This window comes from Salvelinus fontinalis, chromosome 29 (assembly GCF_029448725.1).
Source record: "Salvelinus fontinalis isolate EN_2023a chromosome 29, ASM2944872v1, whole genome shotgun sequence".
In the NCBI taxonomy this organism is placed as follows: domain Eukaryota; kingdom Metazoa; phylum Chordata; class Actinopteri; order Salmoniformes; family Salmonidae; genus Salvelinus; species Salvelinus fontinalis.
In genome coordinates, this window is record NC_074693.1 from 31068764 (window position 1) to 31095224 (window position 26461).

The window sequence follows — 26461 nt, forward strand, 5'->3', positions numbered from 1 at the left end:
CTAACTGTGTAATGTAGTGATGTTGGTCATGTTCTAACCAGTGTAATGTGGTGATGTTGGTCATGTTCTAACCAGTGTAATGTGGTGATGTTGGTCATGTTCTAACCAGTGTAATGTAGTGATGTTGGTCATGTTCTAACCAGTGTAATGTAGTGATGTTGGTCATGTTCTAACCAGTGTAATGTAGTGATGTTGGTCATGTTCTAACCAGTGTAATGTAGTGATGTTGGTAATGTTCTAGCCAGTGTAATGTAGTGATGTTGGTCATGTTCTAACCAGTGTAATGTAATGATGTTGGTAATGTTCTAACCAGTGTAATGTAGTGATGTTGGTCATGTTCTAACCAGTGTAATGTAGTGATGTTGGTCATGTTCTAACCAGTGTAATGTGGTGATGTTGGTAATGTTCTAACCCGTGTAATGTGGTGATGTTGGTCATGTTCTAACCAGTGTAATGTAGTGATGTTGGTCATGTTCTAACCAGTGTAATGTGGTGATGTTGGTCATGTTCTAACCAGTGTAATGTGGTGATGTTGGTCATGTTCTAACCAGTGTAATGTAATGATGTTGGTCATGTTCTAACCAGTGTAATGTGGTGATGTTGGTAATGTTTTAACCAGTGTAATGTGATGATGTTGGTCATGTTCTAACTGTGTAATGTAGTGATGTTGGTCATGTTCTAACTGTGTAATGTAGTGATGTTGGTCATGTTCTAACCAGTGTAATGTAGTGATGTGGGTCATGTTCTAACCAGTGTAATGTGGTGATGTTGGTCATGTTCTAACTGTGTAATGTAGTGATGTTGGTCATGTTCTAACCAGTGTAATGTAGTGATGTTGGTCATGTTCTAACCAGTGTAATGTGGTGATGTTGGTCATGTTCTAACCAGTGTAATGTGGTGATGTTGGTCATGTTCTAACCAGTGTAATGTGATGATGTTGGTCATGTTCTAACTGTGTAATGTAGTGATGTTGGTCATGTTCTAACTGTGTAATGTAGTGATGTTGGTCATGTTCTAACCAGTGTAATGTGATGATGTTGGTCATGTTCTAACTGTGTAATGTAGTGATGTTGGTCATGTTCTAACCAGTGTAATGTAGTGATGTTGGTCATGTTCTAACCAGTGTAATGTAGTGATGTTGGTCATGTTCTAACCGGTGTAATGTGGTGATGTTGGTCATGTTCTAACCAGTGTAATGTAGTGATGTTGGTCATGTTCTAACCAGTGTAATGTGGTGATGTTGGTAATGTTCTAACCCGTGTAATGTAGTGATGTTGGTCATGTTCTAACCAGTGTAATGTAGTGATGTTGGTCATGTTCTAACCAGTGTAATGTAATGGTGTTGGTCATGTTCTAACCAGTGTAATGTAATGATGTTGGTCATGTTCTAACCAGTGTAAAGTAGTGATGTTGGTCATGTTCTAACCAGTGTAATGTGGTGATGTTGGTCATGTTCTAACCAGTGTAATGTAGTGATGTTGGTAATGTTCTAACCATTGTAAAGTAGTGATGTTGGTCATGTTCTAACCAGTGTAATGTAGTGATGTTGGTAATGTTCTAACCAGTGTAATGTAATGATGTTGGTCATGTTCTAACCAGTGTAAAGTAGTGATGTTGGTCATGTTCTAACCAGTGTAATGTAGTGATGTTGGTCATGTTCTAACCAGTGTAATGTGGTGATGTTGGTCATGTTCTAACCAGTGTAATGTAGTGGTGTTGGTCATGTTCTAACTGTGTAATGTGGTGATGTTGGTCATGTTCTAACCAGTGTAATGTAATGATGTTGGTAATGTTCTAACCAGTGTAATGTGGTGATGTTGGTCATGTTCTAACTGTGTAATGTAGTGATGTTGGTCATGTTCTAACCAGTGTAATGTGGTGATGTTGGTCATGTTCTAACCAGTGTAATGTAGTGATGTTGGTCATGTTCTAACCAGTGTAATGTGGTGATGTTGGTCATGTTCTAACCAGTGTAATGTGGTGATGTTGGTAATGTTCTAACCAGTGTAATGTGGTGATGTTGGTAATGTTCTAACCAGTGTAATGTGGTGATGTTGGTCATGTTCTAACCAGTGTAATGTGGTGATGTTGGTCATGTTCTAACCAGTGTAATGTGGTGAAGTTGGTCATGTTCTAACCAGTGTAATGTAATGGTGTTGGTCATGTTCTAACTGTGTAATGTAGTGATGTTGGTCATGTTCTAACCAGTGTAATGTGGTGATGTTGGTCATGTTCTAGCCAGTGTAATGTGGTGATGTTGGTCATGTTCTAACCAGTGTAATGTAGTGATGTTGGTCATGTTCTAACCAGTGTAATGTAGTGATGTTGGTCATGTTCTAACCAGTGTAATGTGGTGATGTTGGTCATGTTCTAGCCATTGTAATGTAGTGATGTTGGTCATGTTCTAACTGTGTAATGTAGTGATGTTGGTCATGTTCTAACCAGTGTAATGTAGTGATGTTGGTCATGTTCTAACCAGCGTAATGTAGTGATGTTGGTCATGTTCTAACCAGTGTAATGTGGTGATGTTGGTCATGTTCTAACCAGTGTAATGTAGTGATGTTGGTCATGTTCTAACCAGTGTAATGTAGTGATGTTGGTCATGTTCTAACCAGTGTAATGTGGTGATGTTGGTCATGTTCTAACCAGTGTAATGTAGTGATGTTGGTAATGTTCTAACCAGTGTAATGTGGTGATGTTGGTCATGTTCTAACCAGTGTAATGTAGTGATGTTGGTCATGTTCTAACCAGTGTAATGTAGTGATGTTGGTCATGTTCTAACTGTGTAATGTAGTGATGTTCGTCATGTTATGTTCTAACCAGTGTAATGTGGTTTGCTTTACTCTCTCTCTGATTTCACCAGGGCAAGACTGGGAGAGATGGATACCCGGTACATTTAATTTACTTTTTATATTCTCTTAGCCTATTTTGGGCTTCTATCACCTCCATCGACAGTGTATTTAATGGATTCTTCCCTCGTCATCATTCTTTGTTTTTTTATTTCCACCTCACATTAATGAGTGTATTTTCAACAATGATTAATGTGTTTATAAACATCCATAGACACACACTCGCTCACACACACACACACACACACAGCCCAGTTTGAGTTGCCAGGGTTAATTGGGTCTGTTCCCAGCACCACATGTTGTTTCGTCATGATCACATCATGGCTGCTGCCTGCCAATATCAGACAGATTAGATTCACAGCAGTGTTGGGTTGGAACACCTGTCAGTGTGGTGCACCAACTGACTCACTGATTCACTAGCTGGTTCAGTTTAATAGGTTGTGTCATCAACCTTTACTGTCTTCTTTTTTTAGTGTGTCTGGGGTCTGGATATATTTTGAGATATGCTTACATAGCCCTAACAAGTTACCCAATCAATGAGTAGATTTCTGTTCAAGTGATAAACTGGTATCGTGTGGCGTTGTCACTCTCGCCTCCCTGTTAAACTGTGTTCTGGTGGCCTCTACTGGTCATATGGGGAACTCCAACTCTCTGCTCTGCTCAGTATGAACAAATCAGATCACATTTGTCACATGCGCTGAATACAACAGGTGTAGACCTTACCGTGAATCAATATGCAGGGGTACAGGTTAGTCGAGGTAATTTGTATGTGTAGGTAGGGGTAAAGTGACTATGCATAGATAATAAACAGCGAGTAGAAGCAGTGTAAAACAAGGGGCAGGGGTGGGGTTCAATGTAAATAGTCCGGGTGGCCATTTGATTCATTGTTCAGCAGTCTTATGGCTTGGAAGTAGAAGCTGTTAAAGAGCCTTTTGGTCCTAGACTTGGCGCTCCGGTACCGCTTGACGTGCGGTAGCAGAGAAAACAGTCTATGACTTGGGTGACTGGAGTCTTTGACAAGTTTTTGGTCTTTCCTCTTACACCGCCTAGTATATAGGTCCTGGATGGCAGGAAGCTTGGCCCCAGGGATATACTGGGCCGTACGCACTACCCTCTGTTGCGCCTTACGGTCAGATGCCGAGCAGTTGCCATACCAGGCAGTGATGCAACCAGTCAGGATTTCCTCGATGGTGCAGCTATAAAGGTTTTTGAGGATCTGGGGACCCATGCCAAAAAAATGTCAGTCTCCTGAGGGGGAAAAGGTTTTGTTGTGCCCTCTTCACGACTGTCTTGGTTTGTTTGGACCATGATAGTTTGTTGGTTATGTGGACACTAAGGAACTTATCTCTCCACTACAGCCCCGTCGATGTGAATGTGGGCGTGTTCGGCCCTCTTTGTCCCGTAGTCCACGATCAGCTCCGTTGTCTTGCTCACGTTGAGGGAGAGGTTGTTGTCCTGGCTCCACACTGCCAGTTCTCTGACCCCCTCCCTATAAGCTGTCTCATCGTTGTCGATCAGGCATACCACTTTTGTGTCGTCAGCAAACCTAATGATGGTGTTGGAGTCGTGCTTGGCCACGCAGTTGTGGGTTAACAGGGAGTACAAGAGGGGACTGAGCACACACCCTTGAGGGGACCCTATGTTGAGGATCAGCGTGGCAGATGTGTTGTTGCCTACCCTTACCACCTGGGGGCGGCCCGTCAGGAAGTCCAGGATCCAGTTGCAGAGGGTGGTGTTTAGTTCCAGGGTCCTTAGCTTAGTGATGAGCTTTGTAGGCATTATGGTGTTGAATGCTGAACTGTACTCAATGAACAGCATTCTCACATAGGTGTTCCTTTTGTCCAGGTGGGAAAGGGCAGTGTGATTGAGATTGCGTCATCTGTGGATCTGTTGGGGCAGTATGCGAATTGGAGTGGGTCTAGGATTTCCGGGATGATGGTGTTGATGTCAGCCATGACCAGCCTTTCAAAGCATTTCATGGCTACAGACGTGAGTCTTGCCTCTGCCTCTGTCCCTGAGGTCAATTTGGTGGTGATGATGAGTGTTTTAGTCATAATGAACATGATGTTCTGCCTCTGTCTCTGAGGTCAATTTGGTGGTGATAATCAGTGTTTTAGTCATAATGAACATGATGTCCTGCCTCTGTCTCTGAGGTCAGTTTGGTGGTGGTGATGATAATCAGTGTTTTAGTCATAATGAACATGATGTTCTGCCTCTGTCTCTGAGGTCAATTTGGTGGTGATAATCAGTGTTTTAGTCATAATGAACATGATGTCCTGCCTCTGTCTCTGAGGTCAGTTTGGTGGTGGTGATGATAATCAGTGTTTTAGTCATAACGAACATGATGTCCTGCCTCTGTCTCTGAGGTCAGTTTGGTGGTGGTGATGATAATCAGTGTTTTAGTCATAATGAACATCAGCATAGGTTACCTCTGACTAGATTTAACAAGATGTGTCTTTATGTGTATTTATGCTAATGTTGTTTGTTAGTGTTGAGTTACTCTGGTTACGCATGGTAGCATATTGATTGCTGTGTTATTTAGAATGTTGTATTATTATTGGGAATGTTGGGAAGTCCAGCCCCCATGGGGTTCCCAGATTGCCAGGTCTGCCTGGCTATGCTCTCAGCTCTGTTTGGCACTGGGAAGCCTTCCTGACGGGAAATGCCTGCTGCTAATTACACACAGGCAGACGCACACACATGTTTGTGTGTGTATGTGTGTGTGCGTGTGTGCATTTTGTGTGAGAGAGCGAAAGAGAGCGAAAGAGAGTGAAAGAGAGAGGGGGAGAGAGAGAGAGGAGAGAGAGGGGGCGAGAGAGGGGGAGAGAGAGGGAGAGGGGGAGATAGAGAGAGTTTGTGCATGACATGCATGTGTCTGTGGGTAACTATGTATTCATCTGTTTGGGTGTCATGTCTGTGTCTGTACATGAGAACGCTTAGTGAGTATTACAGTACACCAACAATAATCATGCCGTCATTCATTATGAGTGTCTGTCCTTCCAATTGGTTCATCAGTCGAACCCTAACCTGACCCCCCTCTATCCCTGACATGTATTCATGGTTAACTTCAGATCCAACACACAGTAGATGAATCCTGTAGTTCATTAGCTTAGACAGCAGGCTGGTCCATTTACCATTGTCTGATATCATGTTTCCCACTGTGTTAAAGGAGAGATTCACCCATTTTCAGTGTTATATCGTATTTGTACATGTTCTATCGATTCTCGGGGTCATTTCATGTTTTCATGTATATCTGAGCTATTGCCGTTCAAGCAGGCAGAAATACAGCCTTTGTAATTTGCAACATATGATGGAGGTCCAGCTAGAGTCCACATAAGCTGTGTGTGTGTGTGTGTGTGTGTGTGTGTGTGTGTGTGTGTGTGTGTGTGTGTGTGTGTGTGTGTGTGTGTGTGTGTGTGTGTGTGTGTGTGTGCGTGCGTGCGTGCGTGCGTGCGTGCGTGCGTGCGTGCGTGCGTGCGTGCGTGCGTGCGTGCGTGATTGTTGAGGAAAGAAAGCAATTGCTCCCACGAAGTCTGTTCAAACTCCATCTCCGTAACCTTGTAATGAAACCCAGAAGTGTGAGATTGAGAAGCCATTTTCGAATCGACACAAATGAGTCCAGGCAATTTCTTAAGATTACCAGGATGTGTTGTGCCAACTAAATGTTGCTTTCCCCAGGAATAGCACCGCCTCCTTTTCCCACACCTTACTCCTCCTCGCTAGTTTTACGTCTGCTTGGCTGAGCTTGAGGCAAGGAGCCAGCAGTTGTCAGAGAGAGGTGAAAGAGGGATATACTGTTCAGCTACCTTTCTGGAGATGTCATCCAGGAACTAGGAGAACACCTGATAGAGAGAAAGAGAGAACAGGTCCTACACTCCTCACAGATGGTGTGTGTGTTTATGTGTGACTCCCCACTGTTCACAGACATCAGTTCTAGTTTTGATTCTTTGATTTTACATTTGGTTGAGTTGTCAACTAAAGTGAATTCAACGTGAAATAAACCAAAAAATTGATTTCGGTTAAAAATCTGTTTTCCGGCGCACAATTGGCCCAGCGTCGTCCGGGTTAAGGGAGGGTTTGGCCGGCAGGGATGTCCTTGTCCCATCGGGCACTAGCGACTCCTGTCGCCAGGTGTACGGTGTTTCCCCGACACATTCGTGCGGCTGGCTTCTGCGTTAAGTGGGCATTGTGTCAAGAAGTAGTTGGGTTGCGTTTCGGAGGATTCACGGCTCTCGACCTTTGCCTCTTCCGAGTCCGTACGGGAGTTGCAGGGATGAGACAAGACTGTAACAACCAATTGGATACCACGAAATTGGGGAGAGAAATGTTTTTGTTTTTTTTAGGAAACATTCAAAACCTGCATGTCTGTGAGCAACACAGACCAGTAAACACTTGCACACACACGCTCTCTCTTTCTTACACACATATGCACTCTCACACACACAAACACATATGCATACACTTACATGCACAGCGACGGAGGCTGTTGGGAGGAGCTATAGGAGGACAGGCTTATTGTAATGGCTGGAATGGAAGAAATGGAACTGAGTCAAACACATCAAACATGGAAACCACATGTTTGATTCCATTCCAGCCATTACAATGAGCCTGTCCTCCTATAGCTCCTCCCACCAGCCTCCAGTGATGCACAGTACACACACACTCATTGATATGCACAGACTACATTGTTAATGCGTGTGTCTTTTTTCAGCTTCCTAGTACAGATCTAAAACGTCAGTGATTTACTCTCCTATGTACAGTTCAAGTATACTTTTTTAAGGGCGACTGGTATCCTAGTGGTTAGAGCATTGGGTCATTAACCGAAACGTCCCTGTGTCACGTTCCTGACCTTATTTCCTTTATTTTGTCTTTGTTTAGTATGGTCAGGACGTGAGCTGGGTGGGCATTCTATGTTATATGTTTCTATGTTTAGGTTCATTGTTAATTAGCCTGATATGGTTCTCAATCAGGGGCAGGTGTTTTACGTTTCCTCTGATTGAGAACCATATTAAGGTAGGCTGTTCACACCGTTTGTTTTTTGGGTGATTGTCTTCCGTGTCTGTGTATGCTGTCCTTGTATCCAAGATAATTGTGTAGTTTAGAGAAATTTAGAGAAATTGTCTAGGTTACCTAGCCAGCTTCACTTTCAACAACGCAGCCACTGCTAGCCAGCCTACTTCACCAGCCAGCAGTACTATATCATTTTAGTCAATAAGATCTTTTATTTTATTTTTTTTGCAACGTAAGCTTAACTTTCTGAACATTCGAGACGTGTAGTCCACTTGTCATTCTAATCTCCTTTGCATTAGCGTAGCCTCTTCTGTAGCCTGTCAACTATGTGTCTGTCTATCCCTGTTCTCTCCTCTCTGCACAGACCATGCAAACGCTTCACACCGCGTGGCCGCGGCCACCCTAACCTGGCGGTCCCAGCCCGCACGACCCACGTGGAGTTCCAGGTCTCCGGTAGCCTCTGGAACTGCCGATCTGCGGCCAACAAGGCAGAGCTCATCTCAGCCTATGCTTCCCTCCAGTCCCTCGACTTCTTGGCACTGACGGAAACATGGCTCACCACAGATAACACTGCTACTCCTACTGCTCTCTCTTCGTCTGCCCACGTGTTCTCGCACACCCCGAGAGCTTCTGGTCAGCGGGGTGGTGGCACCGGGATCCTCATCTCTCCCAAGTGGTCATTCTCTCTTTCTCCCCTTACACGTCTGTCTATCGCCTCCTTTGAATTCCATGCTGTCACAGTTACCAGCCCTTTCAAGCTTAACATCCTTATCATTTATCGCCCTCCAGGTTCCCTCGGAGAGTTCATCAATGAGCTTGATGCCTTGATAAGCTCCTTTCCTGAGGACGGCTCACCTCTCACAGTTCTGGGTGACTTTAACCTCCCCACGTCTACCTTTGACTCATTCCTCTCTGCCTCCTTCTTTCCACTCCTCTCCTCTTTTGACCTCACCCTCTCACCTTCCCCCCCTACTCACAAGGCAGGCAATACGCTTGACCTCATCTTTACTAGATGCTGTTCTTCCACTAACCTCATTGCAACTCCCCTCCAAGTCTCCGACCACTACCTTGTATCCTTTTCCCTCTCGCTCTCATCCAACACTTCCCACACTGCCCCTACTCGGATGGTATCGCGCCGTCCCAACCTTCGCTCTCTCTCCCCCGCTACTCTCTCCTCTTCCATCCTATCATCTCTTCCCTCTGCTCAAACCTTCTCCAACCTATCTCCTGATTCTGCCTCCTCAACCCTCCTCTCCTCCCTTTCTGCATCCTTTGACTCTCTATGTCCCCTATCCTCCAGGCCGGCTCGGTCCTCCCCACCCGCTCCGTGGCTCGACGACTCATTGCGAGCTCACAGAACAGGGCTCCGGGCAGCCGAGCGGAAATGGAGGAAAACTCGCCTCCCTGCGGACCTGGCATCCTTTCACTCCCTCCTCTCTACATTTTCCTCTTCTGTCTCTGCTGATAAAGCCACTTTCTACCACTCTAAATTCCAAGCATCTGCCTCTAACCCTAGGAAGCTCTTTGCCACCTTCTCCTCCCTCCTGAATCCTCCTCCCCTTCGAAAAGAAGGTCGACGACATCCGATCCTCGTTTGCTAAGTCAAACGACACCGCTGGTTCTGCTCACACTGCCCTACCCTGTGCCCTGACCTCTTTCTCCCCTCTCTCTCCAGATGAAATCTCGCGTCTTGTGACGGCCGGCCGCCCAACAACCTGCCCGCTTGACCCTATCCCTTCCTCTCTTCTCCAGACCATTTCCGGAGACCTTCTCCCTTACCTCACCTCGCTCATCAACTCATCCTTGACCGCTGGCTACGTCCCTTCCGTCTTCAAGAGAGCGAGAGTTGCACCCCTTCTGAAAAAACCTACACTCGATCCCTCCGATGTCAACAACTACAGACCAGTATCCCTTCTTTCTTTTCTCTCCAAAACTCTTGAACGTGCCGTCCTTGGCCAGCTCTCCTGCTATCTCTCTCAGAATGACCTTCTTGATCCAAATCAGTCAGGTTTCAAGACTAGTCACTCAACTGAGACTGCTCTTCTCTGTATCACGGAGGCGCTCCGCACTGCTAAAGCTAACTCTCTCTCCTCTGCTCTCATCCTTCTAGACCTATCGGCTGCCTTCGATACTGTGAACCATCAGATCCTCCTCTCCACCCTCTCCGAGTTGGGCATCTCCGGCGCGGCCCACGCTTGGATTGCGTCCTACCTGACAGGTCGCTCCTACCAGGTGGCGTGGCGAGAATCTGTCTCCTCACCACGCGCTCTCACCACTGGTGTCCCCCAGGGATCTGTTCTAGGCCCTCTCCTATTCTCGCTATACACCAAGTCACTTGGCTCTGTCATAACCTCACATGGTCTCTCCTATCATTGCTATGCAGACGACACACAATTAATCTTCTCCTTTCCCCCTTCTGATGACCAGGTGGCGAATCGCCTCTCTGCATGTCTGGCAGACATATCAGTGTGGATGACGGATCACCACCTCAAGCTGAACCTCGGCAAGACGGAGCTGCTCTTCCTCCCGGGGAAGGACTGCCCGTTCCATGATCTCGCCATCATGGTTGACAACTCCATTGTGTCCTCCTCCCAGAGCGCTAAGAACCTTGGCGTGATCCTAGACAACACCCTGTCGTTCTCAACTAACATCAAGGCGGTGGCCCGTTCCTGTAGGTTCATGCTCTACAACATCCGCAGAGTACGACCCTGCCTCACACAGGAAGCGGCGCAGGTCCTAATCCAGGCACTTGTCATCTCCCGTCTGGATTACTGCAACTCGCTGTTGGCTGGGCTCCCTGCCTGTGCCATTAAACCCCTACAACTCATCCAGAACGCCGCAGCCCGTCTGGTGTTCAACCTTCCCAAGTTCTCTCACGTCACCCCGCTCCTCCGCTCTCTCCACTAGCTTTCAGTTGAAGCTCGCATCCGCTACAAGACCATGGTGCTTGCCTACGGAGCTGTGAGGGGAACGGCACCTCAGTACCTTCAGGCTCTGATCAGGCCCTACACCCAAACAAGGGCACTGCGTTCATCCACCTCTGGCCTGCTCGCCTCCCTACCACTGAGGAAGTACAGTTCCCGCTCAGCCCAGTCAAAACTGTTCGCTGCTCTGGCACCCCAATGGTGGAACAAACTCCCTCACGACGCCAGGACAGCGGAGTCAATCACCACCTTCCGGAGACACCTGAAACCCCACCTCTTCAAGGAATACCTAGGATAGGATAAAGCAATCCTTCTGCCCCCCCCCCCCCTTAAAAGATTTAGATGCACTATTGTAAAGTGGCTGTTCCACTGTATGTCATGAGGTGAATGCACCAATTTGTAAGTCGCTCTGGATAAGAGCGTCTGCTAAATGACTTAAATGTAAATGTAAATGTATGTACCACACGGGACTGTTTCGTTTGTCTAGTCTTTTCCTGTTCGTGCGTTCTTCGTGTTCTGTAAGTTCTCATGTCCAGGTCGGTCTACGTCGTTTTTGTTATTTTGTAATTTATCAAGTGTGCTTCGTGTTCGTCTTGTTTAAATAAATTCATTATGTATTCATACCTCGCTGCGTTTTGGTCCGATCCCTGCTCCTCCTCAGATGAGGAGGAGAACAGCCGTTACACCCTGGTTTGAATACCCAGCCGAGAAGGTGAAATATCTATCGATGTGCCCTTAAGCAAGACACTGAAGACTAATTATCTCCAGGGACGCCATACTACTATGGCTGACCCTGTAAAATAACACATTTCACTGCACGTATCTGGTGTATGTGACAATAAAATATCTAAATACATTGAGTGTACAAAATATTAAGAACACCTTGCTAATATTGAGTGGCATCCCCCCTTTTGCCCTCAGAATAGCCTCAATTCATCGGGGCATGGACTCTGCAAGGTGTGGAAAGCGTTCCACAGGGATGCTGGCCCATGTTGACTCCAGTGTTTCCCACAGTTGTGTCATGTTGGCTGGATGTCCTTTGGGTGGTGGACTGTTCTTGATTCACACAGGAAACTGTTGAGGGTGAAAAACCCAGCAGCGTTGAAGTTCTTGACTCAAACCGGTGCTCCTGGCACCTACTACCATACCCCGTTCAAAGGCACTTAAATCTTTAAAAAATCGATTTTGGTTAAAAATCTGTTTTCCATGTTGATTCAACGTCAACACATTAAGGCCTTGCAGCAGACCTACAGCTTTCCTCATGTTCACATCCAGGCCGCACCTCTTCCTAAGGCCTTGCAACAGACCTACAGCTTTCCTCATGTTCACATCCAGGCCTCAGCTCTTCCTAAGGCCTTGCAACAGACCTACAGCTTTCCTCATGTTCACATCCAGGCCTCAGCTCTTCCTAAGGCCTTGCAACAGACCTACAGCTTTCCTCATGTTCACACCCAGCCTCAGCTCTTCCTAAGGCCTTGCAACAGACCTACAACTTTCCTCATGTTCACATCCAGGCCGCACCTCTTCCTAAGGCCTTGCAACAGACCTACAGCTTTCCTCATGTTCACATCCAGGCCTCAGCTCTTCCTAAGGCCTTGCAACAGACCTACAGCTTTCCTCATGTTCACATCCAGGCCTCAGCTCTTCCTAAGGCCTTGCAACAGACCTACAGCTTTCCTCATGTTCACATCCAGGCCGCACCTCTTCCTAAGGCCTTGCAGAAAGGATATTAAACACATAGTTCAGACCTCTTCTATACTATGCTGAAAGAAGGAGGGGCGTTGCTCCACACACACACACACAAACACCCTGCTGCAAAAGTCATTTTCCAGAAATGTGCTTAAAAACTAATTTGGTGGAATGCTTATGTAGGCAGAGTCACAGCTCCCAGAATCCTCACTGATTAGAATCCTCACTGATTAGAATCCTCACTGATTAGGACAAGGAGACAAGATGGCAGAGAGGAGACTATGAATACACACAGACAAAAAGGCTATGTTCCCTTCTCCCCTACTTGAGGTTTTAATGGTAATTTGAGGCCTATTTTTTTTTATTTTCTCTCTCGCTCTCGCTCTCTCTCTTTCTTTCTCTCTCTCTCTCTCTCTCTCTCTCTCTCTCTCTCTCTCTCTCTCTCTCTCTCTGTGTCTCTCTCTCTTTCTCTCTCTCTCTCTCTGTGTCTCTGTGGCTCGTTCTGTTTGTGGTATAAGATGAATGGTTTTTCTGCCTTTTTGTTTGGGCCTATTTTTATTTGCATTCCAGCTTTTTATTTTTCCTCCTCAGTCTGTTGTGTAGGTCCAAAACACACAACCACACACACACACCCTCATCACTGGCTCTGTCCTACATGGTCATGTCATGCATCAGACATTACAGTCCTCCACTGGCCCATAATGGAAGTGGTCCTTTATAAAGGTAGCATCCGCTTATCAATCACATAGACTTTCATCGAGTTCTCTGGTTTTTATGGTCTTGTTAAAATGGATATTATCACCTGTTTTGTAGTTGTAGAGAATTTTGTGGGTCTTTTTTTCTAATATTCCAGTTTGGATGTCAGTAGCACTCAGAAGGTTAAAATACTGTGGAACTGTCAACAAAGAGGATAGGTTTTATTGTTTGGAGTAGTCACACACACACACACACATGTAGTCACACACACACATAGTCACACACACACATAGTCACACTCACATGTAGTCACACACACAGTAGCGTATGTTTAAAACTAGATACTTTTAGACTTTTACTATTAACTATTAGCAGTATTTTACTGGGTGACTTTCACTTTTGATTGAAACATGTTCTATAAAGGAATCTTGTATGACAACGACTGCACAGATGTGCTAGGCCCACTCACATACGGTCAGAAAGAGATGTAGAACACACACACACCCACGTCTAGTCCACAGGCTGCTGTGTGGCTTGTTAGGCCTCAACAGTCTTCATCTGGTCTGGTTCAGAGTCTTCCTGCCGACGGTGACCTCATTGTGTGCACCTCGTCTTCTCATTCTGACCAGTCTCAGGGGGGCCAGATGCACCCATATCACACACACAAATAGACACACACACAGGGAGGTGTTTTTCACCTGCACTGCAGGTCCGTGTTAAGTACCTCAGTGGTGTTCAGTGAATGAAATCAGGGTTTGTAGAGCATTCAGCCCTGCATTACTGCGGTTCCCCTAAATGTGTGATAAAATAATACACACACACACACACACACACACACTCACACCCTGTCCCTCGCTCACACTTCTGTTCCACAGCCCCAGTCCTGGTGGGCTGTAGGATCTGCTTTGTTTAGCTTCATCCCTTCATCAAGTCATAGAGGAATACTTGAAATCATTAACCTTGGTTGGAGACCACTGACCTGGTTTTCCAATTAAAAGCCAGTTGCTTATATAACCGTTAGGGCCCATGTAATCAGGTAGACATTGTGGGTCTTCAACACCCCCAGAGTTTTAGAGAAAGACAATCATAGCTTCAAATAGAAGCATGCCATCTCATTATGAGACCAAAGGGAGACAACAAACAGTAAAACCAACTTACATAGTCCTTATTTCAAAAGTATCACTTTCGCTCTCTCTCTCTTCCCTCCTTTCTTCCTCTCCTCCCTCCATCCATCAAAGTGCGAAGGGACAGAGACAGTCGTGGGGTTCGCTTCTGGACACTTTGGTGCAATGTACCCTAGGGGCTAGTTAAACAGTGAGATGACCCACTGGAAGTCTTTAGGGGGTCAGGGGTCAGAGCTGTAATAGGGTTAAACGGTGTGCATACAGGATGGCTGGGCCACGTACGGATCCCTTGGGTCTTTTCACCCGACCACGGGGAGCCTGTAAACACTGCTAGATTAAAGATGAAGTCTATAGTTATTCATGAAAAACGAAATCAATGTTTTCTTGGTTATTTTCCCAGAGACAGGTGCTGAGTTGACAGGCACTTTACGCCCAGATCACATACTGACTGTATGAGAGAATGGAGCCGGAGGGGATGGCTGCTGTTTTACGGGCTCCTAACCAACTGTGTTATTTTGTTAGTTTTTTCATGTTGTTGCTACCATCTCTTATGCCTGAAAATAACTTCTGGACATCAGAACAGCGATTACTCACCTCGAACTGGACAAATATATTTTTTTAACGAGTACGACGCGAAGGATATCCTTTTCTCAATAGGGGGTGCTGTTTTCACTTTGTAAAAATTTTGTTCCCAAATTAAACTGCCTCGTACTCAATTCTTGCTTGTACAATATGCATATTATTATTACAATTGGATAGAAAACACTCTCTAGTTTCTAAAACCGTTTGAATTATATCTGTGAGTAAAACAGAACTCAAGTTGGAGCAAACTTCCTGTGAGGAAGTGAGAAATCTGAAATAGGGCAGGCTGTTCTGGGGTCAGTTTATTAATTTGCATGTCTTCTATTGGTCGAGATGCACTGCATACGCCTTCCCCTAGATGTCAGCAAATAGTGAGAATTGGAATGGAGTTGCTAGGCAGATCTGAGGCCATATAAAGGGTCTTGGAACGTGGGGTGCACTCTTTTCAACATTCGCCATGACGCAAGACAGACCTCAGGATGGCGTTCTGGAAAGCTCCCGTTATAGGCCTTAGATATATCCGGCTCTGATTTTATTCGATATAGGTGTTAAGACATCATAATGTTGTTATTTTAAACCGAGTTATATCAGTTTATATCAGTATATTGCGATTTTCGGATATTTCTTTGTGCTGCGTTATAGTGAGTTAGGCACGTCTTCGCCACATGGCTAATGTTTACTGCTAATTCCAAAGTTGAAGGTGACAATCTACAACCGAGCAACGATTCCTCTGGACAAAAAACAACTTGCCCAAGATTCTGATGGCTCATCAAAAGTAAGAAGTATTTATGATGTTAATTCGTTGTTCTGTTGAAAAATGTCAAACTACTATTCCGCCATTAATTTCGGTGCGGTCTCGCTTTAACGCACGCTGTATGTCGTAGTAACGTTAATTTAAAAAATCTAACACGGCGATTGCATTAAGAACTAATGTATCTTTCATTTGCTGTCCAACCTGTATTTTTTAGTCAAGTTTATGATTAGTTACTGATTAGATTAGGTGCCTCTCCCAAGATTTCTCCCGACATTTTGTTGGCAGCTTGGCTACTATTCTCATTGTATAACCACGATTTGTGCCGCTAAATATGCACATTTTCGAACAAACTCTATATGTACTGTGTAATATGATGTTATAGGACTGTCATCTGAAGAAGTTTGAGAAGGTTAGTGAAAAAAGGTTAGTGAAAAATCATTTGCTGGTTTATTCGTTATCGCTATTGTTGGCTTGAATCAAAGCTGTTGTGTGGTTGGCTATTGTAGTAAGCTAATATAATGCTATATTGTGTTTTCGCTGTAAAACACTTAAAAATCTGAAATATTGGCTGGATTCACAAGATCTTTGTCTTTCATTTGCTGTACGCTGTGTATTTCTCATAAATGTTTTATGATGAGTATTTAGGTAATTCACGTTGGTCTCTGTAGTTATTCTAGTTGCTTTGGTGAGAGTTGTGATGGTGGCTGCAATGTAAAATTATGATTTATACCTGAAATATGCACATTTTTCAAAACAAAACATATGCTATACAATAAATATGTTATCAGACTGTCATCTGATGAAGTTGTTTCTTGGTTAGTGACTATTTATATCTTTATTTGGTCGAAATTGTGATAGCTACCTATGCAGGAATAGAATGGTGGGGGAAAAAAAGTTGTGTCTTTTGTTATCGTGGTTAGCTAATAGAAATACATATTGTGTCTTCCCTGTAAAACATTTTAAAAATCAGAAATGATGGCTGGATTCACAAGATGTGTATCTTTCATCTGGTGTCTTGGACTTGTGATTTAATGATATTTAGATGCTAGTATTTACTTGTGACGCTATGCTAGGCTATGCTAGTCAGCTTTTTTACTGATGGGGGTGCTCCCGGATCCGGGATTGTGTGCAAGTAGAAGATATACTGCTTTTTCGGGAATGAGCCCAAATCCCTGTGATTGCGTGAAGAAAAGACAGAGGAAAGGGGGCAGAGGTCAGGCTGCCTTCTGAGAATTCATATGCGAGTGAGTAAACCTCCACTACCATCCGTTCTATTGGTCAAAGGGCCATCATTAGAAAACAAAATGGATGATATACAATCAAGACTATTGTACCAACGGGACATTAAAAACTGTAATATCATATGTTTCACTGAGCCGTGGCTGAACGACGACACAGATAATATAGAGCTGGTGGGATTTTCCATGCATTGGTAGGACAGTGAAGCTACGTCTTGTATGACGAGGGGCGGGGCTATGTGTCTATTTGTCAATAACAGCTGGTGCCCGATATCTAATATTAAAGAAGTCTCGCGGTATTGCTCGCCTGTGGTAGAGTTCCCTTATGATAAGCTGTAGACCACACTATCTACCGAGAGAGTTCTCATCTATATTATCCGTAGCCGTCTATTTACCACCACAAACAGGATGCTGGCACTAAGACCGCACTCAACGAGCTGTATAAGGCCATAAGCAGGAGACTATAATGCAGGCAAACTTAAATCCATTCTAGCTCATTTCTACCAGCATGTCACATGTGCAACCAGAGGGGAAAAAAACTCTAGACCACCTTTACTCCACACACAGAGACGCATACAAAGCTCTCTCTCACCTTCCATTTGGCAAATCTGACCATAATTCTCCTCCTGATTTCTGCTTACAAGCAAAAACTAAAGCAGGAAGTACCAGTGACTCGCTCAATACGGATGTGGTCAGATAACGCGGATGCAACGCTACAGAACTGTTTTGCTTGCACAGACTGGAATATGTTCCGGGATTCATCCAATGGCATTGAGGAGAACACCACCTCAGTCATCGGCTTCATCAATAAGTGCATTGACGACGTCTTCCCCACAGTGACCGTACGTACCTATCCCCACCAGAAGCCATGGATTACTGGCAACATCCGCATCGAGCTAAAGGCTAGAGCTGCAGTTTTCAAGGAGCGGGACACTAATCCGGACGCTTATAAGAAATCCCGCTAAGCCCTCAGATGAACCATCAAACAGGCAAAGCGTCAATACAGGATTAAGATTGAATCCTACTACTCCGCCTCTGACACTCGTCGGATGTGGCAGTGATTGAAAACTTTTACAGTATACAAAGGGAAACCAGCCATGAGCTGACTAGATGGGCTAAATGCCTTTTATGCTCGCTTCGAGGCAAGCAACACTGAAGCATGCATGAGATCACCAGCTGTTCCTAACTACTGTGTGATAACGCTCTCGGTAGCAGGATGTGAGCAAGACCTTTAAACAGGTCAACATTCACAAAGCCGCTGGGACAGATAGATTACCAGGACGTGTACTCAAAGCATGCACGGACCAACTGTCAAGTGTCTTCACTGACATTTTCAACCTCTCCCTGACCGAGTCTGTAATACCTAGATGTTTCAAGCAGACCACCATAGTCCCTGTGCCCACGGAAGCGAAGGTAACCTGCCTAAATGATTACCGCCCCGTAGCACTCACGTTGGTAGTCATGAAGTGCTTTGAAAGGCTGGTCATGGCTCACATCAACAGCATCATCCAGGATACGCTAGACTCACTCCAATTCGCATTCTGCCACAACAGATCCACAGATGACACAATCTCAATCACACTCCACACTGCCCTTTCCCACCTGGACAAGAATGTGAGAATGCGGTTCATTGACTACAGCTCAGCGTTCAATACCATAGTGCCCACAAAGCTCATCAATAAGCTAAGGACCCTGGGACTAAACACCTCCCTCTGCAACTGGATCCTGGACTTCCTGACGGGCCGCCCCCAGGTGGTAAGGGTAGGCAACAACACATCTGCCACGCTGATCCTCAACATAGGGGCCCCTCAGGGGTGCGTGCTCAGTCCCCTCAGTCCTGCTCTCTTCAGTGATACAGACTATATGAAGTGATGCTTTCTGCAATGATACAGACTGTATGCACACACACACACACACACACCAACCAAACAGGCAGGATATATAATGTGTTTCCTCCGTCTCCTTTGGCTCCCTCCTGATACATGTTGGGTTTTCTAACCGTTTGTTATTTACAGTTATTTTGATCTATTTGTTTAGGAGGTCAGTTTATTTACCCACCTCTGTTACAGATGTTTGGTCTGGTCTGGGCAGAGAAAACACATCCGCCCGAATCTGTGTGTGTGCGTTGTATACAAGACATACACAGATACACAGAGAGGATACAAGCCCCATAAATGACCATACCTCCAGGCTGTTTCATGTTGTACTAGAGGGGTGACATCATTGTTTGTTTGGCTAACAGAAACAGTGTCTTCCTTTACTTTATCGAAGTCATCAGTGAGATTTTCCAGCAGCCGTTGACTAATTTTATTGGTTGTTCTTTAATGAATCTCTGCATGGAACAATCACTGCTCAAAACACCTGGGTTAATATGTAATTCATTTTTTTCTCTCCCTCCCTCTCTCCCTCTCTCTGTAGGGCCCGCTTGGCATGGATGGCAAACCAGTGAGTATCTATTTGATAGATGAATGAAATGTGTTCTCATTGTACTATTTTATTGATTTGAACTCTGTGACTCTCTCTCCTCTTCATAGGGTCTCCCCGGTCCTAAAGGAAGTCAGGTACACTGTCTCATTCCTGCTGTGGTTGTCTTGGTGTTGGGATTGGGAAAACATTGGTAAATTCCACACAGTTCTATGCACGTGTATTTAAGTCTGTGTGAACCAGGTTCATCTTGGAATCTGTAAGCCAGGTGAAACATTCCTGCTCGTCATCAATTGTTATGTATTGTCCCAGTTGGGAAATCTAGCCATAGTGAGTTGGTGAGGTCATCATCAGTAACCATCCTGTTACCCATCCAAAAGTTGTTTCAGCCTCTTAAGACCCACCTGAGAACGGAGCACTGAAACCCCCATTCACTCCAGCCCTAAGCTCAGCCAGTCCCTGGAGATGCACTGCCCAACCCCTTGCCCAACACCTTGCCCAACACGCTGCCCAACACGCTGCCCAACACGATGCCCAACACGGTGCCCAACCCTCTGCCCAACATGCTGCGCAACCCCCTGTCCAACCCCCTGCCCAACACGCTGCCCAACCCCCTGCCCAACATGCTGCCCAACACGGTGCCCAACCCTCTGCCCAACATGCTGCGCAACCCCCTGTCCAACCCCCTGCCCAACACGCTGCCCAACCCCCTGCCCAACATGCTGCCCAACACGGTGCCCAACCCCCTGCCCAACATGCTGCCCAACACGCTGCCCAACCCCCTGTCCAACACGGTGCCCAACCCCCTGCCCAACACCTTGCCCAACACGCTGCCCAACACCTTGCCCAACACGCTGCCCAACACGATGCCCAATACGGTGCCCAACCCTCTGCCCAACACGCTGTCCAACCCCCCGCCCAACATGCTGCCCAACCCCCTGCCCAACACGGTGCCCAACCCCCTGTCCAACACGCAGCCTAAGCCCCTGTCCAACCCCCTGCCCAACACGCTGCCCAACCCCCTGCCCAACATGCTGCCCAACACGCTGCCCAACCCCCTGTCCAACACGGTGCCCAACCCCCTGCCCAACACCTTGCCCAACACGCTGCCCAACACCTTGCCCAACACGCTGCCCAACACGATGCCCAATACGGTGCCCAACCCTCTGCCCAACACGCTGTCCAACCCCCCGCCCAACATGCTGCCCAACCCCCTGCCCAACACGGTGCCCAACCCCCTGTCCAATACGCTGCCCAAGCCCCTGCCCAACACGGTGCCCAACCCTCTGCCCAACACGGTGCCCAACCCTCTGCCCAACACGGTGCCCAACCCCCTGCCCAACATGCTGCCAAACCCCCTGTCCAACTCCCTGCCCAACACGCTGCCCAACCCCCTGCCCAACCCCCTGTCCAACCCCCTGCCCAACACGCTGCCCAACCCCCTGCCCAACATGCTGCCCAACACGGTGCCCAACCCTCTGCCCAACATGCTGCCCAACCCAGCACGCTGCCCAACACGCTGCCCAACACGATGCCCAACACGGTGCCCAACACCCTGCCCAACACAGTGCCCAACCCCCTGTCCAACACGGTGCCCAACCCCCTGCCCAACACCTTGCCCAACACGCTGCCCAACACCTTGCCCAACCCCCTGCCCAACACAGTGCCCAACCCCCTGTCCAACACGCTGCCCAAGCCCCTGCCCAACACCTTGCCCAACACGATGCCCAACACGGTGCCCAACCCTCTGCCCAACACGGTGCCCAACCCCCTGCCCAACATGCTGCCAAACCCCCTGCCCAACATGCTGCCCAACCCCCTGCCCAATATGCTGTGCTTCTACACCTGCATTGCTTGCTGTTTGCGGTTTTAGGCTGGGTTTCTGTACAGATCAAATCAAGTTTATTTTATATAGCCCTTCGTACATCAGCTAATATCTCGAAGTGCTGTACAGGAACCCAGCCTAAAACCCCAAACAGCAAGCAATGCAGGTGTAGAAGCACGGTGGCTAGGAAAAACTGCCTAGAAAGGCCAAAACCTAGGAAGAAACCTAGAGAGGAACCAGGCTATGAGGGGTGGCCAGTCCTCTTCTGGCTGTGCCGGGTGGAGATTATAACAGAACATGGCCAAGATGTTCAAAATGTTCATAAGTGATAAGCATGGTCAAATAATAATCAGGAATAAATGTCAGTTGGCTTTTCATAGCCGATCATTAAAAGTTGAAAACAGCAGGTCTGGGACAGGTAGGGGTTCCATAACCGCAGGCAGAACGGTTGAAACTGGAATAGCAGCAAGGCCAGGTGGACTGGGGACAGCAAGGAGTCATCATGCCCGGTAGTCCTGACGTATGGTCCTAGGGCTCAGGTCCTCCGAGAGAGAGAAAGAAAGAGAGAAGGAGAGAATTAGAGAGCGCCAAGATTTTCAAAATGTTCATAAATGACAAGCATGGTCAAATAATAATCAGGACTAAATGTCAGTTGGCTTTTCATAGCCGATCATTAACAGTTGAAAGCAGCAGGTCTGGGACAGGTAAGGGTTCCATAACCGCAGGCAGAACAGTTGAAAGTGGAACAGCAGCAAGGCCAGGTGGACTGGGGACAGCAAGGAGTCATCATGCCCGGTAGTCCTGACGTATGGTCCTAGGGCTCAGGTTCTCCGAGAGAGAGAAAGAAAGAGAGAAGGAGAGAATTAGAGAGAGCATACTTAAATTCACACAGAACACTGAATAAGACAGGAGAAGTACTCCAGATATAACCAACTGACCCTAGCCCCCCGACACATAAACTACTGTAGCATAAATACTGGAGGCTGAGACAGGAGGGGTCAGGAGACACTGTGGCCCCATCCGATGATACCCCCGGACAGTGCCAAACAGGAAGGATATAACCCCACCCACTTTGCCAAAGCACAGCCCCCGCACCACTAGAGGGATATCTTCAACCACCAACTTACAATCCTGAGACAAGGCCGAGTATAGCCCACAAAGATCTCCACCACAGCACAAACCAAGGGGGGCCGCCAACCCAGACAGGAAGGTCACGTCAGTAACTCAACCCACTCAAGTGACGCACCCCTCCTAGGGACGGCATGAAAGAGCACCAGTAAGTCAGTGACTCAGCCCCTGTAATAGGGTTAGAGGCAGAGAATCCCAGTGGAGAGAGGGGAGCACTTTGATATATCAGCTGATGTAAGAAGGGCTATATAAATACATTTGATTTGATTTGATTGTATGCCTTTCAACAGAGGCTCTTTAAAAAAGTCATTACGACGGGGCCTCTTGCTCAGCCTCATCTGCTAAGAGAGGACCCATTTATCCACTGAAACATAAACCACTTACAGGGGACTGATAGCTGTTTGAATAGCACTCCATCCAAACATCATCAATCTGTAGTTTCTTGTTAAAGAAGCCGTCAAGCTGAGATAGTCCTACAAAGGCACATCCACCAGAGCTCTGCTGTTAAAGCCAACCAGGTGTGACACAGTCCTTGTTCCAGTGTTTTTACTAAAGGGCCATCTCAGATGAGGAGGGACAGGACTGAGGAGGGACAGGACAGAGGAGGAGGGAAAGGACAAAGGGATGTGAGTGGAGGAATGAAGGAATGAAGAGAAATTTAGTAATTGAGGAAAATAATATTTTAATGATTTGTATAAAAGGAAGGAGAGAAGAAGAGAGAGGTGGTAAAGATGAAGGATAGGTGGAGGATAAGGAGTTAGAGAGGAGAGAGAGGTGGTAAAGATGAAGGATAGGTGGAGGATAAGGAGTTAGAGAGGAGAGAGAGGTGGTAAAGATGAAGGATAGGTGGAGGATAGGGAGTTAGAGAGGAGAGAGAGGTGGTAAAGATGAAGGATAGGTGGAGGATAAGGAGTTAGAGAGGAGAGAGAGGTGGTAAAGATGAAGGATAGGTGGAGGATGAGGAGTTATTAGAGGAGAGAGAGATGGTAAAGATGAAGGATAGGTGGAGGATAAGGAGTTAGAGAGGAGAGAGAGGTGGTAAAGATGAAGGATAGGTGGAGGATAAGGAGTTAGAGAGGAGAGAGAGGTGGTAAAGATGAAGGATAGGTGGAGGATGAGGAGTTATTAGAGGAGAGAGAGGTGGTAAAGATGAAGGATAGGTGGAGGATAATGAGTTAGAGAGGAGAGAGAGAAGTTGTCCAGGGCAAGAGATTTTGAGAGGAGAGAGAGAAAGAGAGGGAGAATAAGGAGAAGTAGAGTGAGGACGTTTGAGACCCACACAGGTTTTTGCCCTGAGCTGAACCTACCATCTCCCCCCATACCCCTTATCTACCTACCTACCTACCTCCCTCCCTCCCTCTCTCCCTTTCTCCCTCTCTCCCTCTCTCTCTCTCTCTCCTCTTCTCCCCTCACTCATCTCCCTTCTCTCTCCCCTCTATCCTCTTCTCTCTCTCTCTCTCTCCCCTCTCCTCTCTCTCTCTATCTCCCCTCTCCTCATCTCTCTTCCCTCTCTCCCCTCTCCTCATCTCTCTTCTCTCTCCCCTCTCATCCTCTCTTCTCTCTCCCCTCTCCTCCTTCTCTCTCTCTCTCTTCCCCCTCTCCTCATCTCTCTTCTCCCTCCTCCTCATCTCTCTCCTCTCTCCCCTCTCCTCATCTCTCTTCTCTCTCCCCTCTATCCTCCTCTCTCCCTCTCCTCTATCTCTCTTCTCTCTCCCCTCTTCCTCCTCTCCTCCTCTCTCTTCCCCTCTCCCTCTCCTCTTCCCTCTCTCTCCCCTCTCCTCTATCTCTCTTCTCTCTCCCCTCCTCATCTCTCCTCTCTCTCCCCTCTCTCTCCCTCTCCTCATCTCCCTCTCTCTCTCCCTCTCTATCTCCCTCTCCCCTCTCTCATCTCTCTCTCTCTCCCCTCTCTCATCTCTCATCTACCCTCTCCTTATCTCTCTCTCATCTACCCTCTCCTCATCTCTCTCTCTCCCCCTCTATCCCCTCTCCTCTCTCTCTCTTCCCCTCTCTCCTCCATCTCTTCCTCCTCTCCCCTCTCCTCATCTCCCTTCTCTCTCCCTCTCTATCCCTCTCTCCCCTCTCTCATCTCTCTTCTCTCTCCCCTCTTCCTCCTCTCCTCCTCTCTCTATCCCCCTCTCCTCCATCTCTCTCTCTCTCTCCCCTCTCCTCTATCTCTCTTCTCTCTCCCCTCTCCTCCATCTCTCTTCTCTCTCCCCTCTACTCCCCTCTCTTCTCTCTCCCTCTCCTCATCTCTCTTCTCTCTCCCCTCTTCTCCCCTCTCCCCTCTCTATCTCCTCTCCTCTCTCTCTATCTCTCTCTCTCTCCCCTCTTCCTCTCTCTCTCCTCTCTCTATCCCTCTCTCTCCTCTCCTCTCTCTCCCTCTCTCCTCCTCTCTCTCCTCTCTCCCCTCTCCTCATCTCTCTCTCTCCTCCCCTCTACTCCCTCTCTTCTCTCTCCCTCTCCTCATCTCTCTTCTCTCTCCCCTCTCTCTCATCTCCCCACTCTCTCTCTCTCTCCCCTCTCCTCATCTCTCTTCTCTCTCCCCTCTCTATCCTCATCTCTCTCCCTCTCTCATCCTCTCTTCTCTCTCCTCTCTCTCTCCCTCTCTCTCTCCTCTCTTCCCCTCTCCTCCTCTCTATCTCCCTCTCTCCCCTCTCCTCCATCTCTTTTCTCTCTCCCCTCTCCTCTATCTCTCTTCTCTCTCCCCTCTCCTCCTCTCTCTCTCTCCCCTCTCATCTCTCTCTCTCCTCCCTCTCTCTCTCCTCTCTCCCCTCTCTCATCTCTCTCTCTCTCCCCTCTCATCTCTCTTCTCTCTCCCTCTCTTCCTCCTCTCTCCTCTCTCTTCCCCTCTCTCCCCTCTCCTCATCTCTCATCTCTCAACTACTCTCTCCTCATCTCTCCTCTCTCCCCTCTCCTCATCTCTCTCTCTCTCCCCTCTCTCTCTCCTCTCTCCTCTCTCCTCTATCTCTCCTCTCCCCTCATCTCTCTCTCTCTCCCCTCTCCTCATCTCTCATCTCTCTCAACTACCCTCTCCTCATCTCTCATCTCTCTCAACTACCCTCTCCTCATCTCTCATCTCTCTCAACTAACCTCTCCTCATCTCTCTTCTCTCTCCCCTCTCCTCATCTCTCTTCTCTCTCCCCTCTCCTCATCTCTCTTCTCTCTCCCCTCTCCTCCATCTCCTTCTCTCTCCCCTCTCCTCCATCTCTCTTCTCTCTCCCCTCTCCTCACTCTCTCTCCTCTCTCCCCTCTCCTCTATCTCTCTTCTCTCTCCCCTCTATCCTCTCTCTCCCCTCTCTCTATCCCTCTCTCCTCCACTCTCTCTCTCTCTCTCTCCCCTCTCCTCCATCTCTCTCTCTCCCCTCTTCCCCTCTCCTCCTCACTCTCTCTCCTCTCTCCTCCTCTCTCTCCTCTCTCCTCTCTCACTCTATCTCCCTCTCCTCCTCTCTCTTCTCCCTCTCCTCCCTCTCTTCCTCCTCTCTCTCCTCTCTCTCCCCTCTCTCTCCTCTCTCTTCTCCCTCTCCCCTCTCTCTATCTCTCCTCTCCCCTCTCCTCATCTCCTCTCTCTCCCCTCTCCTCATCTCTCTCTCTCTCCCTCTCCTCATCTCCTCTCTCTCCTCTCCTCTATCCTCCTCTCTCCTCTCTCTTCTCTCTCTCCTCCCCTCTCTCCTCTCTCTCCCCTCTCCTCATCTCTCTTCTCTCTCCCTCTCTCATCTCTCTTCTCTCTCCCCTCTTCCTCATCTCTCTCCTCTCTTCCTCTCTCCCCTCTCCTCATCTCTCTTCTCTCTCCCCTCTCCTCCTCTCCCCTCTCCTCTCTCCTCTCTCTCCTCTCTCTCCCCTCTCTCTCCCCTCTCTCTCCCCTCTCCCCTCTCCTCTCCTCTCTCTCCCCTATCCTCATCTCTCTTCTCTCTCCCCTCTATCCTCTTCTCTCTCCTCTCTCCCCTCTCCTCCATCTCTCTCTCTCTCTCCCTCTCCTCATCTCTCTTCTCTCTCCCCTCTCCTCATCTCTCTCCTCTCTCATCCCTCTCCTCCTCTCTCTCTCTCTCCCTCTCCTCCTCTCTCTCCTCCTCTCTCTCCTCTCTTCTCCCTCTCTCTCCCTCTCTTCCCCTCTCCCCTCTCTCTCATCTCTCTCTCTCTCCTCTCTCTCTCTCTCTCTCTCCCTCTCCCTCTCTCATCTCTCTTCTCTCCCCTCTCCTCATCTCTCTTCTCTCTCCCCTC

At 47.4% G+C, this 26461-nt stretch overlaps 1 protein-coding gene across 1 annotated transcript in view; it reads left to right on the forward strand.

The window, feature by feature from the left end:
* The window catches only part of col23a1a (collagen type XXIII alpha 1 chain a), a 343709-nt gene that overhangs the window by 205681 nt on the left and 111567 nt on the right, over positions 1-26461 (forward strand). Inside the window, exons 5-7 of the mRNA XM_055889037.1 lie at positions 2864-2890; positions 19285-19311; positions 19401-19427. Of these exons, the coding sequence (XP_055745012.1) occupies positions 2864-2890; positions 19285-19311; positions 19401-19427 (81 nt within the window). The remainder of the gene's footprint in view (positions 1-2863; positions 2891-19284; positions 19312-19400; positions 19428-26461) is intronic.